At 41.5% G+C, this 14,290-nt stretch overlaps 1 protein-coding gene across 2 annotated transcripts; it reads left to right on the top strand.

Annotated features, from left to right (window-relative positions):
* Positions 1 to 1,176: 1,176 nt before the first annotated feature.
* Positions 1,177 to 13,304, top strand: atp1b2b (ATPase Na+/K+ transporting subunit beta 2b). 2 transcript variants are annotated; one of them, XM_030068264.1, is made up of 8 exons: positions 1,178 to 1,674; positions 5,856 to 5,984; positions 6,115 to 6,222; positions 6,498 to 6,703; positions 6,888 to 6,947; positions 7,196 to 7,222; positions 7,610 to 7,699; positions 8,994 to 13,304. In XM_030068264.1, the coding sequence occupies exons 1-8, from the start codon at positions 1,584 to 1,586 to the stop codon at positions 9,156 to 9,158; spliced, it is 876 nt and encodes a 291-aa protein (XP_029924124.1). In that variant the 5' UTR covers positions 1,178 to 1,583; the 3' UTR covers positions 9,159 to 13,304. The 2 variants fall into 2 exon arrangements, with proteins under 2 accessions (XP_029924125.1, XP_029924124.1); XM_030068265.1 differs by lacking the exon at positions 7,196 to 7,222 and having other exon boundaries at positions 1,177 to 1,674.
* The last annotated feature ends 986 nt before the right edge of the window (positions 13,305 to 14,290 follow it).

Here is a 14,290-nt window from a genome sequence, read left to right as displayed (position 1 = left end):
GCAATAGTGTTTCACAGTGGTGAATGGGGACACAATGTACCCACTGCACTCCGGCATACACCACGTGTTGCAGCCCTCTCTGCTTCCAAGTGAGGGCACTACCTCCACTTTCTCATGCTACTGTAGTGGCTTCATCATGCACATTCAAAGTCCATTCAATGACTCAGACTAGTCCCTCAGACCTTAAAAGAAATACGCTTGTTTCTTTCCTTCACTAGGTGCTAAACACAATTCTGGGAAATAGTTCAGCTCGGCAGTTCAGCTGAATGATCATTCAGATAAATGGACACCACTTACAGTAAGCAGTATGTCCTAACATGCAGCTACGTAGTATCCGCTGTTTTCAAGTGAAGGATGCAACCACTGCTAAGATGTCATTTGGTGTCGATGCAGCACCAGCGCAGTGTCTACAATCTCATAAATACCTGTAGAAAAGAAATAACCTAAGAAAACAGACATTACTGCTACACAATACAGGGAAAAGGCTATCTATAAAACCTCTATAAAGAGCTTTGCAATCATTTATTCCATTTAATCCCTCTGTGTTGGGTAGATTAGCATCTGTCATCCTTGTTTCACAGCTGGCCCATATGGTAAAACAAACCCAAACAAATTAAGATCTATTGACTGTAATGAAATGGAGAATATATCTTTTCAGGACACCTGTGTGTGCATTGTAATCTACCTCAAGTTTAAAAGAACCATCATAATCCTTTAACACGTTTTAGCAAGGACATCTGAGCAGTAGGCTATCAGAGCAAATATACAAGCCCCTGCAGGTACATTACAGCAATATGGCAGTGATAGCATTGGACATAAAAGTATGATAAGATCACTATAAACTCGCATTTGGGTACCACAGACACACTGAGGCCATATAGGAATATAATTAGTGTGTTTTTTCATGAGGGGCCCGACAGGGTGGTTAGAGCACACAGGGGCCTCGGAGGGATGCCCTCAGCTTCCACGTGATTTGCTCAGCCGGCTGTCTTTCACAGCTTGCACTGCAGATGATTGGCCATGTGCTGGGGTCTGGCTGCTCATCCCTTCTGCTGACAGGAGAGGAGAAGGGAGTAGCTTTGCTGGGGATGGAGGCGGGGACGAATGATGAGGAGGGGGGAGGGAGGGGGAGTTGAAGCATGGAAGGGGCGGGGGCGCTGGTGGACAGAGGCGGAGAGAGTGCTTTACCGCAGTATCACTATATTTCTGCACCACTCATCAAAACTCTGCGGCATGCAGACAAGAGCTGGGGGGGAGGGCAGATTCTAGGTCTGTGTTGAGAATAGTGTCGCTACCTCTGTCCATTAGTACCCATTTTCTGTTATTAGATAGGCTGTGCGGTAGGCAATATAGCACAACGCCGGTTTTCCCATCCTTTTATTCCTTTTCCCTGCAGCATCCGTTTTGTGCGTTTGTGTCTTCTTTTAACTAGACCTGTTTGATAGCCTGTTACTGCTCTGCCTCCCAGAGCCACGATCAGAAGGATCTCTGTGTTGTCTGGCTAATTATTTCATCCCAGCTGCATATTACAGCACCTTAGAGCGCATTTAGCGGTCAGTTGGAGCCCGAGCTTATCAGACAAAATGGCAAAGGATGCAGATAAGAGCGACTGGAAGGACTTTATATGGAACCCGAGGACGAGGGAGTTTCTGGGCAGGACGGCGAGCAGCTGGGGTAAGTCATCTCTCAACTACAGCAATGCAGCAAAGATGGTCCCTCGGCTCTAATGGGTCTCAGTCTCAGCCCCTTAAGCCTTTTCAGAAGCTAGGGCATGCTGAATCAATAGGATCCTTTGTAAAGAATTACAAGATGTGCCCATCAGTTGTCAGTTGTAAACCGATTTCATCTTATTTTACAGCAATGCACAATTCGCCGTTGCCCGCAGCGCGCACCTTAATGAGATTGCTGTCGCTGTCCACTACAGTGTGGTGCGGAAAGCGAAATGCGGCATTGCTCCTGTGCAAGCCGGCGAAAAAAATCTCCCTCCTCGTATATATATTTACTAATTTATGTTACAGTGTTTCCTGCGCAGTGCGCCAGACAAGGGGTGGAGGCAAACGGCAACATTTTCAATTTAAGATTAAGAGAAATTATTGGGCATTCATGAAGCACGCTCACTGTGATGGATGGAAAGAGCGTTATTCTCTATATCCTATTATCCGGTATCTGTGCGAGCGATGGTCGCCTCCTGCTGCCGGTTTTAACGTGAATTCTGCAGCAGAGAAGACTAATAATAAAAGGGAGGTGGGTTAGAGTTTTCAAATATGCATTATGTATAATGTAAAGGTTTTCATCTTTTTTCCCCAAGAAAACTGAGGGAAATTTGATCCTCTTCAGAGTGCATTGTTTTGTGCCATACAGCCAGACCGCAACTGTTTCAAAGATTCATGAGATGATATGGCGCATATGGCTCCGTTCTAATGACATTGGAGCGTTTTAATCTGGGTAAAGCCGAGGGCCAAATGCTATTTGTATCACCTCTAGCCCAGCCCCTCCCAAGTGTGAGTAAATCAGTCAGGGATTTAATCCTAATCTAATGACTTCATTGGCTGACGCGGGGAAGGTATCGATTCAGGACTGGCAAAGTAAATCACTTTCAGTAGCCTTGTTTTATTTATTTATTTATTTATTTATTTTTCGCTTTCACTGTGAAGCATTGCCTTAATGAGAACATTGCAGTTTTGTGATTGAGGATGGGATCATGCTGACAGATTTAAATGCTTCTGCTAAAAATGGCGTTCTGGTGACAATGTTTCATGAATGGACATTTTACTACAGCACAGGGTGGCGAATCATTGACTGTCATCATTGCCACCTATGTCTTCCCACAATGCACCACCTAATCCAGCTCAATGCATCCCAGGTGCTTTGAGGACTGGTGGCCTCTTTAAGCTGTGCTCTTTAGGCTCGTTAATTGGGCTATTTCTGTCGTAAGCCACTACATGTAGGCCTGCTGCTTGGTTTTTCAACTTAGCATTTCCTCTTTGGCCACAAGGAGAAAGAGCGCACTTTTGTTTCCACCAGTTTGGCAGTGTGGCTGTCTCTCCAGTCCATTAGCGGTCACACATCTAATTATGCAGCCTAATGTATTTTGAGAGCATTCCATCAAAGACCTCTTTGAGGAAGAAAGAGAAAATCCCCTTTTCTGTGTTCTGCTCTGTGCACAAGGCTGTATTGATGTGAAACTTTGGTAAAGCAGAATCATTTTGCAGTTTTGATGTTACAGTGACACCAGGCAAACAGCCATACAGTTCCTTTGTTTAAAATAGGGCTAATTAAGTAGTTTGTCCTCCCGACAAAGTTAAACAACAAAATACCGATTGTTGTTCTCACTTTATATGATTGCTTTAAAGATTGCATACTGTAAGCAAAATGGAAAATGGCTTGACACTGACAGAGCTGCAGCTCAAAGCTGTTCTCTCTCTCTCTCTCTTCAGTACCATTTCATTTTCAGTTCAAAGCTCTGTTTGATCAACAATTTACAAAGCAGATGAGCAACATGTCGTCCTAATTAATTCTGAAAGGAAAGAAAAGAGACACCTCCTGCCGTTGTTGGGGAAGAAAGAACAGGATGCTGGACCATCCCGCCGTGTCCTTTTTGTTCTTTTCTTTCAACTATCACTGTGTAGAAAAAGGAGGGTGAAAGAGAGATGCTCCAGTGTCCATCATCAGCTGGTGCTGACAGGGCAGACTATAAACCCAACACCCTCCTTGCCATGGGGGAAGCCACCCTGCCTGCACTCCTGTGTGCACGTATGCAGACCCAGGCTCCCCTGGGTGGTGTTATGTTTGCGGTTAGCCCAACGTTCCTCATCACAATAGAGATAAACAGTGTTTTATCTGTGACTCCTCTCCTATCTAGTGGTTACAGCTCAGTCCAAGGCCTGGGGCTTGCCTCTGTATATTTGATGACTCAGTGTGAGGTTTTTTTTCCATACTATAGCCAGGATGCCCTCTGTTGTCTTATTAATTTCACCTTAGATCTGCATAATTCTGGGGGCAATCAGGCAGAAACACACACACACACACACACACACACACACACACACACACACACACACACACATACACACATGCGTGCGCACGCACCCTCTGACGCACACACACACACACACACACTTTGTAATTGTAATTGCCCCTTATGGTGGAGCTTCCCCCTGACATTTTGTTATGGATTCCTGTATCCAGGCCATGGTGGGAGGCCCATGCGGTGCTGGGCCTGCTGACAGAGTGAGTGAGCTCCAAGCTGGGGGCCATCCAGCAGTGTCACAGGTTCAGGGCCCTCAGCTGCTACCCAACACTGGCCTCAGGTGTCTAGGCTAAAGGTGGGGGGTGTGGGTTCTAATCACATTTCCACATTTTAGATGGAAACACTTTAAATTGGATTAATCTGATTTGAACATTGAGTATGAACCATCACATCAATATTTTAACAAGTGATGCTGTTTTATGTAGGATATATCGAACGTAGCAACGACTGTAACCTGAGATTTCCTTTTCATGTGCATGTTTCAGAGCAGCCTGTCACCCTGACCATATGCGGCAACATTGTGCCTACACTGCTAATGTAATAGTTTACTGCTGGACTGTAATCCTCTGACCCTATGCCCCAATCTGCAGGGGGGCCTTGTCCTCCCTCCTCCTCTATCCCCTTCTGTCATCATCCCTCCCCCCAGCTCTCCTTCCATTGTTTCTGCAACTTGATAATGAAACTGGACAAAGACAAGCCATTCAATCTTGGTTTAATTCACACTAGTTGACGTTTGGAGGAGGGCAACAGTTGTGTGTTAAAGCCAGCATGTTCATCAGTTGTGGGAACCATTGTCTGCGTGTGAGCGCCGAGGCAAGCAGATGTATATGATTTGGCCATAAAATAATTGTTTCCACATTTGGAAGGCTGTATTATGCAATCGATGGTATTTTTAGTTTGTAACAGGATGTGATGTGTGTGTGTGTGTGTTTGTGTGTGTGTGTGTTTGTGCAAGAGGGAGGGAAGCAGATGTTGTAGATGGAAAGAAGGGCCTCTAGTTTAAGGAAGATTATTGTGTGCCTCCTGCCTCCATGTTTGGTCAATTAGAGAGTGACCAGGCAAACTCAAAGTGAAAGCACTCTGTCCAGCTCAGCAGCTCCATTTAATTTACAGTCAGTTTGATTCCAGCATCTACTCACACATAAGATCAATTGTCAACATGTACTCGAGCATTATTAATGAAATGAGCAGCACTTATTTATAATTGCATGCATTTGTCTTATGTACTCTTAATGCATAAATCATAAGCCATTAGTTTAAACACACACCAACAAGTTCAGCAAGTATTCTGAGATAGACAGGCATGGTACTTTCAAATCACTATCTCTTATGAAATTGGGTAGCAAATTGTCTGAATTTAAAGGTGTGCTACGCAAAATCACAGATTATAGACTGAAATGAGGCCAGTTTTGACATCTGGCAACAAAGTGGAATAATCACATAATTTGTGCTCATGTGCTTATTCCATGTTTTTTTGTCAATGGATTCTAAAAGGTCTTCAGTTAAATCAATCCTTGCCAGTTTTAAATAATGCACCTGTGTTAGCTAGCCTAGGTATTTAACTACTATTTAGCTGCCTAGGCTGGATTCTGGTAGGGAGCAATTTGGGGCAAAAATGTATTTAAGAGGCGAGCTTGCATCCCTTAGGTCAGTTTTTCATTGGAGATTGGTGAAAATGACAAACGTTTGACTTATTGAAAACATAAAAAATGTGATGTAAATTGAAAATTGCTTCCATGGGAGTAAGGTCTGTGTCATATGTGGTAATATTAATTTTCAGTTGCTAAGCATTGACTCAACTGGTGTCTCTTTTGTTTGTCTGCAGGTCTTATCCTACTCTTCTACCTAATTTTCTACATATGCCTGGCTGGGCTGTTTGCTCTCACCATGTATGTTATGCTGCAGACCTTGGACGACCACAAACCAACCTGGCAGGATAGGTTGTCCACACCAGGTGCAGTAGCTTAAAAAACAACTATAGCAGTACACCTCAGGATAATAAGAAAAACTATAGTACATGGACAGAAGTCACAAACCTTGCCCTGAAGTAATGAAGCTCTCTGCTGTCGGTATGTCTCTCACAGGCATGATGATCAGACCTAAAGGGGACGAGTCTCTCGAGATTGTCTACAGCATCCAGAATACTGAGAGCTGGGACATGTATGCTCAGGCCCTGGACAGGTTCCTTGACCGTGAGTCTGGTTCTTCACTTCTTTGAGTTTGAATGCCATCAAAAATAAGATCACTGCTTTGGTTATACAAGAATCCAGAATGAATATTTTTCCTAAAGAGAGATAATTCCCTTGTAGTGCATTATAGTGCATTATTTTGGAGAAGAAAAAAAAACACTTAGAGGTGGGTTGTCTGTAACTGCTCTACCATAGTTGGAGATTGCCTCCTACCTGGGTTAGGGTTTAGTCACACATAAATCCTCACAACCCAAATAACCCCCCATCCTACTCTGCAGCCTACAACAACTCAATCCAGGTTGAGAAGAACGACGAGTGCACCCCAGACCAGTACTTTGTGCAGGAGGACAGCGGCGATGTGAAGAACAACCCAAAGCGCTCATGTCAGTTCAACCGCACCATGCTGAAGGAGTGCTCTGGAATCAGTGACCGTTACTATGGATACCAACATGGCCAGCCATGCATCATCATCAAGCTGAATCGGGTATGAGAAGGGAAGAGGGATGGGAAAGGGATGGTGTTGCTAGGAGACCTGGAGTGACTGAGATAATGAAATTGGTGTGGAAACAGGAAAAGATCACCTCAGTAGTGTTGATATTGAAAATAACCTGTATGTCCACCTGTTTCTGTTTTAAACATGGAGAGTAATGTGTTGTCTTTCTATTTAGGTGATTGGGATGCTGCCAGGAAAGAATGGACAGGCTCCATATGTCACCTGTGGGGCAAAGGTAAAGCTTTCTGTCTCACAATGAAATGTTTAAAATGATAATTTGGATTTCAGCCCACTTGGAGCCCGTATATATCACATCTCATTCTCCTCTGTGATGCACTGCTCTCACCTCCCCGTTCCTCTTAATGTCTGTGTCATAATTTTTCTGGTGTGTCTGTCTTGCATGCTACCATGTCATTTCACACCACTGTGTATGTTGCTGCTCTCTTTTTTTCCTGTTCCATCATGCCCCCTCCATTCTCTCAGAAATACAAAGTTGGCAAAGACGAATGGGTAAGACCTGGACAGGATCCTCTGTCCTGACCTGTTATTTTATAGAATACACGTAGAGGTGAAACAGCAGTAGATCTAATTGTAGTTCTCAGTGATTCGTCTTTTAGCACTAGATATTGAAACACAACATTCAGCAGACTTGTTTGGACTAGTTAAACACCACTGTAAAATAAAATTGCCTCTTTGACCATAATAACAACACCCTGCACATCACAATGAGGTGCTTTCCGCTGAGTAGACTGGCCAAGTAGGTGATAGGCATGTTAGGAAATGGGATTTGAAAAAACGACAGAGATTAGTCTGGATCCCTCGCTCTCTTTTACCCTCTCCACATATATGGAAGTAGTCTGCCAGGCCATAACTGATTAACTTGTTCCACACACACAGAAAGAAGACGACATTGGAGAACTATTGTACTTCCCTCCCAATGGCACTTTCAACCTAATGTACTACCCTTACTATGGCAAGAAAGCTCAGGTAAGACTCACCTTTAAATAGGGCTGGGCAATATATCGATGTTCTATCAATACTGTGATATGAGACTAAATATCTGTGATTTTGGATATGGTAGTATCGTGATATGGAAGTGTTGTTGGTTTTAAAGGCTGCATTACAGTCAAGAGACACAATTTTCTCAATTTATTAGACTGTTCTAGCAGCTCTGTTAATTGCCCCCGACTGTTTGGTCATCATATCCTAGTTACTAATGATTGTGCGTAAATATATAACCACCACTAATAATCTCTACAATATCATCACAATGTTGATACTGAGATATTTGGCTAAAGATAACCTGTAATTCTTGATTTTGTCATTATCGTCTAGCCCTACCTTTAAATCGGAATATCAGTGTAATTCACTTTCTGATTAGTACAAGTAATTTCCCAACAATTTGGGTACTATTAAGATTAGCTCAACACAAAATTGCATGAGGCAGAAAAGTGCTGCTCCACTGCCCTCTAGGGGTTGAAAGTTCACGACCTGTTCTCCTTCTGGCCACACCCAATAATAATTTAAAAAAAAAAATGTGGCTGCAGATATTTGTTTTAATCAGCTGTTAATGGCAAAGTACCTGCAGCCACATCACTGATTGGCTGGTGCTGAGTCAGTCTTTTCTTTTCTTTCTTTTTTGTGATGCACTTCTGTTTGATCGCTTACCCGCTAACTAGCATGACTAGCTTATTTTATGATGTCGTGGGACCACTTTGAAAATATTCAGCAGTTGTGGTGTTAACTACTGCGGGTGAAAAGTGAGTTAGCTAGCCAATGACCGGAAGTGCCTGACCAGAGGTTTTGCACAAAACAAAACAAAAAACAAAACAAAACCAAAAAAAAAGCAAACTAGCTATGATCTTGAATACAGTAGAATGGCCATGTTTGCTGCAGTTACTCGGCCGGTTCAGAATCAAACAGCGTTTATGGTTAGATTAACCGGTGACAGCGCATATATAAGGCAGTTAAGTGTGTCACACTTCCTTGAGAACTGAGTGCTGTGCTGTGTCGGCTTGCTGAAAATAGTAAATAAACGTTAATAGTGACCATCAACTGGACTACAGAAGTCAGCCCGGTGCAATGGCTGCAGGTCTTTGCAGTGGCAACGATTCAAATAGAAATGGCTGCCACTCTGACCATCCTGCTGCGCTGATTTGAATGGGAAAGTCTGTTCCACTCAGATTCCAGTTCTGTGTATATGCCACACAGAATACATGGGTTCCTGTATTGAAAGAGGAAGTTCTTCATGAATTAAATTTGCATGGATCTCCTTCCACAGGTGAACTACTCTCAGCCTTTGGTTGCCGTCAAGTTCCTTAACATCACTGTCAATCAAGATGTCAACATTGAGTGCAAGATTAATGCCAACAACATTCCCATTGGAAGTGAGAGGGACAAATTTGCCGGACGAGTGTCGTTCAAGTTGAGGATCAACACTAATTAAACTAGGCCGACCCTTTTCTCCCCTGAAAACCACTTTCTTCATTCTCTGCAACAATGTGCACACACAGAAACAAATCACAGTATTTGCACCCTTGGCCTGGTCTGTAGAATTTGTTTACAATCCTCAAAAGCTGGGCATTTTTTATTTTTTTGCCCTGCCGTGCGATGAGATAAGGCAAGAATAAAGGGTGGTAATCCTGTCATTATTTCTGTCTGTTAGCTTTGGGACAAATTCTTTTCTGTAAATTAGTTTGAGGTGACGTCTATTTATACTGCATGACAAACTAGGGGATATAAAGGGCATAAACGTGTTTTCAGAGTTTGTGAGGATCAGCAACATTACCACTTTACTGCTGCTCCCCTCTTGCTGCCTCCTTATAGAGTATCCCTCTATATATGAATATACACAAAGTACAATACAAAATGTGTATATCTATTTATACGGTATCATAACCTTATATCAGTATGTCTTTTTGTTGCACTTAAAAGAATAATCCAACAGACTGGCGTATAAAATATCTTGATGGATGGATGCAGAGATGAAGCCATTTTGCATGTGTGTATTGTCTTTAGTGTGCTATGAGGGCAGGAGGCCTTATGTCCCACCTCTCTGCTATGTGTGAAATGAGGTTATGTTAAACCGCTGACCACCAGGAGGGACGGCGCTGCATTGCAGTGATCTTCTACACGTCACACACAGCCCCTGTGTGTTTCAAAAACGACATAGATAGGCATTATAAGATAGGCATCTCCAACAATGGGAGATAGAGATCAAAACCTTTAAGTTTGTGTATGTGTGTGTGTGTCTGTGTCCACATGTGCGTGTAAATCTGTGTGTGTGTGTGTGTGTGTGTGTGTGTTCCATTTACAGGTCCAATTTCATGCTGTAGGTCGGGAAATTGCATGCAATGTGCAATATTCATTAGGTGACATACATTATGAATAATCATACATCACAGTCATTACTTGATTCCGTTCTTTAAAAAAGACTTTTGTTCCACACATGATATTTACCAGGTTCTTTGGCCTGAGAGTAGCTGATAAAACAAGCGAGATACATGGTTTGGTTCACTGGTTATGATCACATTACAGCCATTCTTAAAAAAATGACCTTAAGTGAACAACAGCACTTGATTTTACACTAAGTGAGGATTAATGGGATCCATTTGAAACGTATCCCTGTGACTTCCATCCGTTTAAGTGGCTAAGCTTGGCTGATGTTTGTGGTTTTGTCAGAGAACTGTGCCATATTCTCAGGTTTCTCCTGGCTGCACTCAACCCAAAGAACCATCTGGAAATCATGTGGAAACAGCAAGAATTATCCTCCTGCTGCACAATGAAGTTACATTTCTTTTCACTGTGTCTGTCATTTTATTCTTAACATTCGAAACAAGACAGTTTATTTTGTCTCAATAATTAATTAAAGTACTCAAATATTTAAAGCTTTTTTTTTTTGCATGTATTGCATCTATTTCATATGTCTGTACATAGCAGAAATAGATGCTGTTGTCATATTTTTTTATTGATTTGCACTGGAAGTGTTTTTTTTTTTTCCTTTGTTTTTGTGAAGAGTTAAATTATTACTTGTACAGCTTTGGAAATGAGGATCTAGAAAGTGTTTGTTCAATTCATACTCATCATTATCATCCTCTAAAGTATTTGTCCAGGATATCAGGTGTGTAGATTACATCTTCTCTTCAAGGTCACTAGAGTCTTGAATATGTGAAGTGCTAGTGCATCCGAATTTTGAAATCTTGCTGTGTAGGCCCGTAGGAAATAAAAAAAACTGGACATTTGTTTCTTTGACAACATAGATAATTACCTTTTTCACTGAAGTTGTTGGGTTTAGGTTTTTTGTTTCTTTGTAATATTCGCCACGGTTGCATGACTTCAATCAGGGTGAAGAGAGAGCTTGTAATGATAGAAAGTCCGCCAGCTTGTCCTATACCAACCTTTTGACAGTTTGCACTTGAGCAGTTTACATGAAATGAAAGTCATCGTGCAGCATAGGTGAAAATCCCAGTAAGCCCCTCTTGTGATTGGTGGGAGATTGTGTACAAGCACTTTTGAACTGAGGCACATTACCTTGGCGTGGCTGCAACGACGCGAGCCAGTATGACTGCAATCAATCATGTCATCGCAAACAAATTCAAAGAAACAATCATCTCCTTGCTCATATTGAGGATTAGATTGACATCCACCACACAGTTTCTCTCAGAGTAGTGTGTTTCTCAGTATTCATACAAATTCCCCCATTAGTGTCTAAATGGTACCTCGTTATCTAATCCAGATTTGATAGAAAACAGTTGGTGTGGTCTAATGCAGTTGCGTGGTCCACATTTAGTGGATAATGTATTTTTTTTTCACCGTGAGAGATTCCCCCCTTGATGAACAGCTATGTGGGAGTCCATTTTGCTGTTTCTCAGCTATGGATTGACCCGTACTCATGGACTTCTCCTTTGGCATTCCTACAACACTTACTTAATTTCACTGTAATCTCTTAATCTGGTTGGCTAATCCTGAGCAGGCACACTTTAGTTCTTTACCCTACTTTGTCGTTCCTTCTCCTTGGGTCAAACCCTTATTTCTCCGCCATCTTCTTCGGAAATTATATTTTTCAAAATATATGCCAGTAAAAGAGAAAGTTGATTAATCCCACAGTAATTTACACAAATTATTCAAAGCATTTAATCCATTTTTTTCCCCAGGAATTATTAAAAAACTTGTCTATTTTTTGGTGAACATATTCTGATTTATAGCACAAGAATAAAGTTGTCTTAATTGCCTAATTGGACATTGTTGTTTTTGTTTTTTTTAGTTTTGTGCATGTGAACATTGTTCAAATTACCCCCAACCAAAGATCCTCGTGGCAATTTAAAAGATATATTTAGCTACTGTGCTGCAATGACACATCATCAACGACTGATTTGAGCAAAAGGCTCTCAGGCAATGATAGATTCCAGGTGGACTGCGATAGATCCCATGTTGTTACCAGGCCTAGTCTTATGTAATAATACGCACAAAAAGAACAGGTTTCACTACAAAGATAACAGTGCCTCCTGGTGGACAGACTATGTTGTTCCCCAGTGTCACAGAATGTTGTTTCCTGTTATCTCCATTTATCTGTTTCTCTGTGATAATTTGGAGATGTCCTCAAAAAGCAATATCTTTATTTCTTGTGTGGCTGTATGATGTATTTATTGGAAAGGCTGTAACAAATTCAGTGCAACGTGAATCATCAAGAGAAAGGAAGAAAAAGGCAAGAACACATAAATATTGCATTCAGACATAAAATATGTTTTGCCAATGTGCATTTTCAAGATTGATCAATTAAAAAAATGTTTTATTTAAAAAAAAAGAGTATTTTTATTGCTATTTTGTTGTAAAGAGGAAAGAATGTATTAGCTTGGATTGTATCATGACAAGGGAGTTACCTGGTAGGTTTTCATCGATAGATTCAGCTTTCTGAGTGACAAAATATATTAACTTTAAGGTTTAACATGAAGCTTTTTTTTTTTTTTCAAATGTAGAAATTATTTTCTCATCATTTGAATCCTTCCCACTCTCTTTGATTGGCCAACTTGCCACAGGCAATTGATCGTTTGCAGTGAGAGCTCCATCGCAGTCACTGCTTATTGGCTACTGTTTCATGGTGAACACCGCATGTGTGTAGATGATGGGGTCTATTGTACCGGAATTAAGACACAGTCATTCACAATAATTTGATTATATGGTGAATACATTATTTGGCTGCAAGATATTAACTGTGTTTCCCCCAGTGCTTTTCACAGAGTGCAAAACATCAAAAACCTTTTTCAGGCTTAACTTTAAGGAGGCCGATACAAACGACGGAGTGAGCTCTCCATGTTTCAAATTAGGAAAAATATAGCTGACCTCATTACTACCCCACCAACAACCACCCACCCCCCTTCCAAACTTACTATTGCCTAAGACTGTGGTGCAAGGATAATTCAAGAAAACAGTGAGAAAGTAATCCATGAAATTTGTTGGGATATTCTCACCCAAATGGCTGATGATTCTATTCTCTTTGGATCTTTATTTTTTGCTGTTACTGTATGTATATTTTTGCTCATGTTTACTGCAAAAAGAAAAACATAGAGAAATTAATAAATGTCATTTAAGGGAACTCCATGCCCGTTCTTTTTTTTTCCCTCTCTCTCTCTCTCTCTCTCTCTGCTTCTTAGTTATCTTTTGTGCTTTTACAGCTCTTACAATGAGGTGACTTCACCCCCGATGCCATAAGAGGAGAAAACGGAGCTATTCAGGGCGTGCACCTCAATTACTGGAAAGTAGAATTGGCATTATAGCGGCACAGATCCTCCCATCATGACTTCACTGAAGTGCAAAGTCAGATGTTGTCAGATACAGCTCTTGTAGGGGAAAAGAGAAAGAGGGCAGCCACAGAGTCAGAAGTAGTGCCAGGTGGATATAATCTACAGTAATCTCATTCACCTTAATCCTTACAGTCTACACCACCAGTGGATCCTGTGACACCCTGATTTAAGCTTGTGGACACATGGAATACAACATATCATTGGCAAAAACAAACAAAGAAAAATAGTTAAGGACCGGCATAGACCAGGGGTGCAACATTCACTAAGACATGATTTTTTTTGTGCACAATAATCAACTAGGAAGTAAATCACTGAGAATCTCAGCACATTATCTAAACCAAACCTCATGAGAAGGTCAAGAGGAAATGAATGTGCATTTAAAATGTCACACAGCAAAATGATGTCATCCTCCATGGAATAGTCTTAGAAACAGCCATAGATTAAAGGTCATAGATTAACGTCTTGCCTGTCTGGATTCCAGTGTTGGCAAGACTCATACTGCCTTACTGAGTGAACTACTTTAGACCAAAGGCCAAACAAATGTGGGAATTCTGTTTTAGGCAAGAATCTTTTCCCTCCTCAGGGGTTATTTTAATATAGTCTACCTCCCACCAACTACTTGACAAGATTACAGCGGAAATGTGCGTCTGTTTTCTAACCTTCACCCGGCTCCTGTCTCCTCTTTCCTCTATGCCCTCAGGCTCTATCTTCTTGGAAAGACTGTCAGGGGAGTAAAAAGGGACAGAGCCGCAGGATTAGATAGCATTAGAGGTATTTG

This window comes from Myripristis murdjan, chromosome 14 (assembly GCF_902150065.1).
Source record: "Myripristis murdjan chromosome 14, fMyrMur1.1, whole genome shotgun sequence".
In the NCBI taxonomy this organism is placed as follows: domain Eukaryota; kingdom Metazoa; phylum Chordata; class Actinopteri; order Holocentriformes; family Holocentridae; genus Myripristis; species Myripristis murdjan.
The sequence above is the reverse complement of the archived record's forward strand: the minus strand, read 5'-3'. Positions and strand labels throughout refer to the sequence as shown.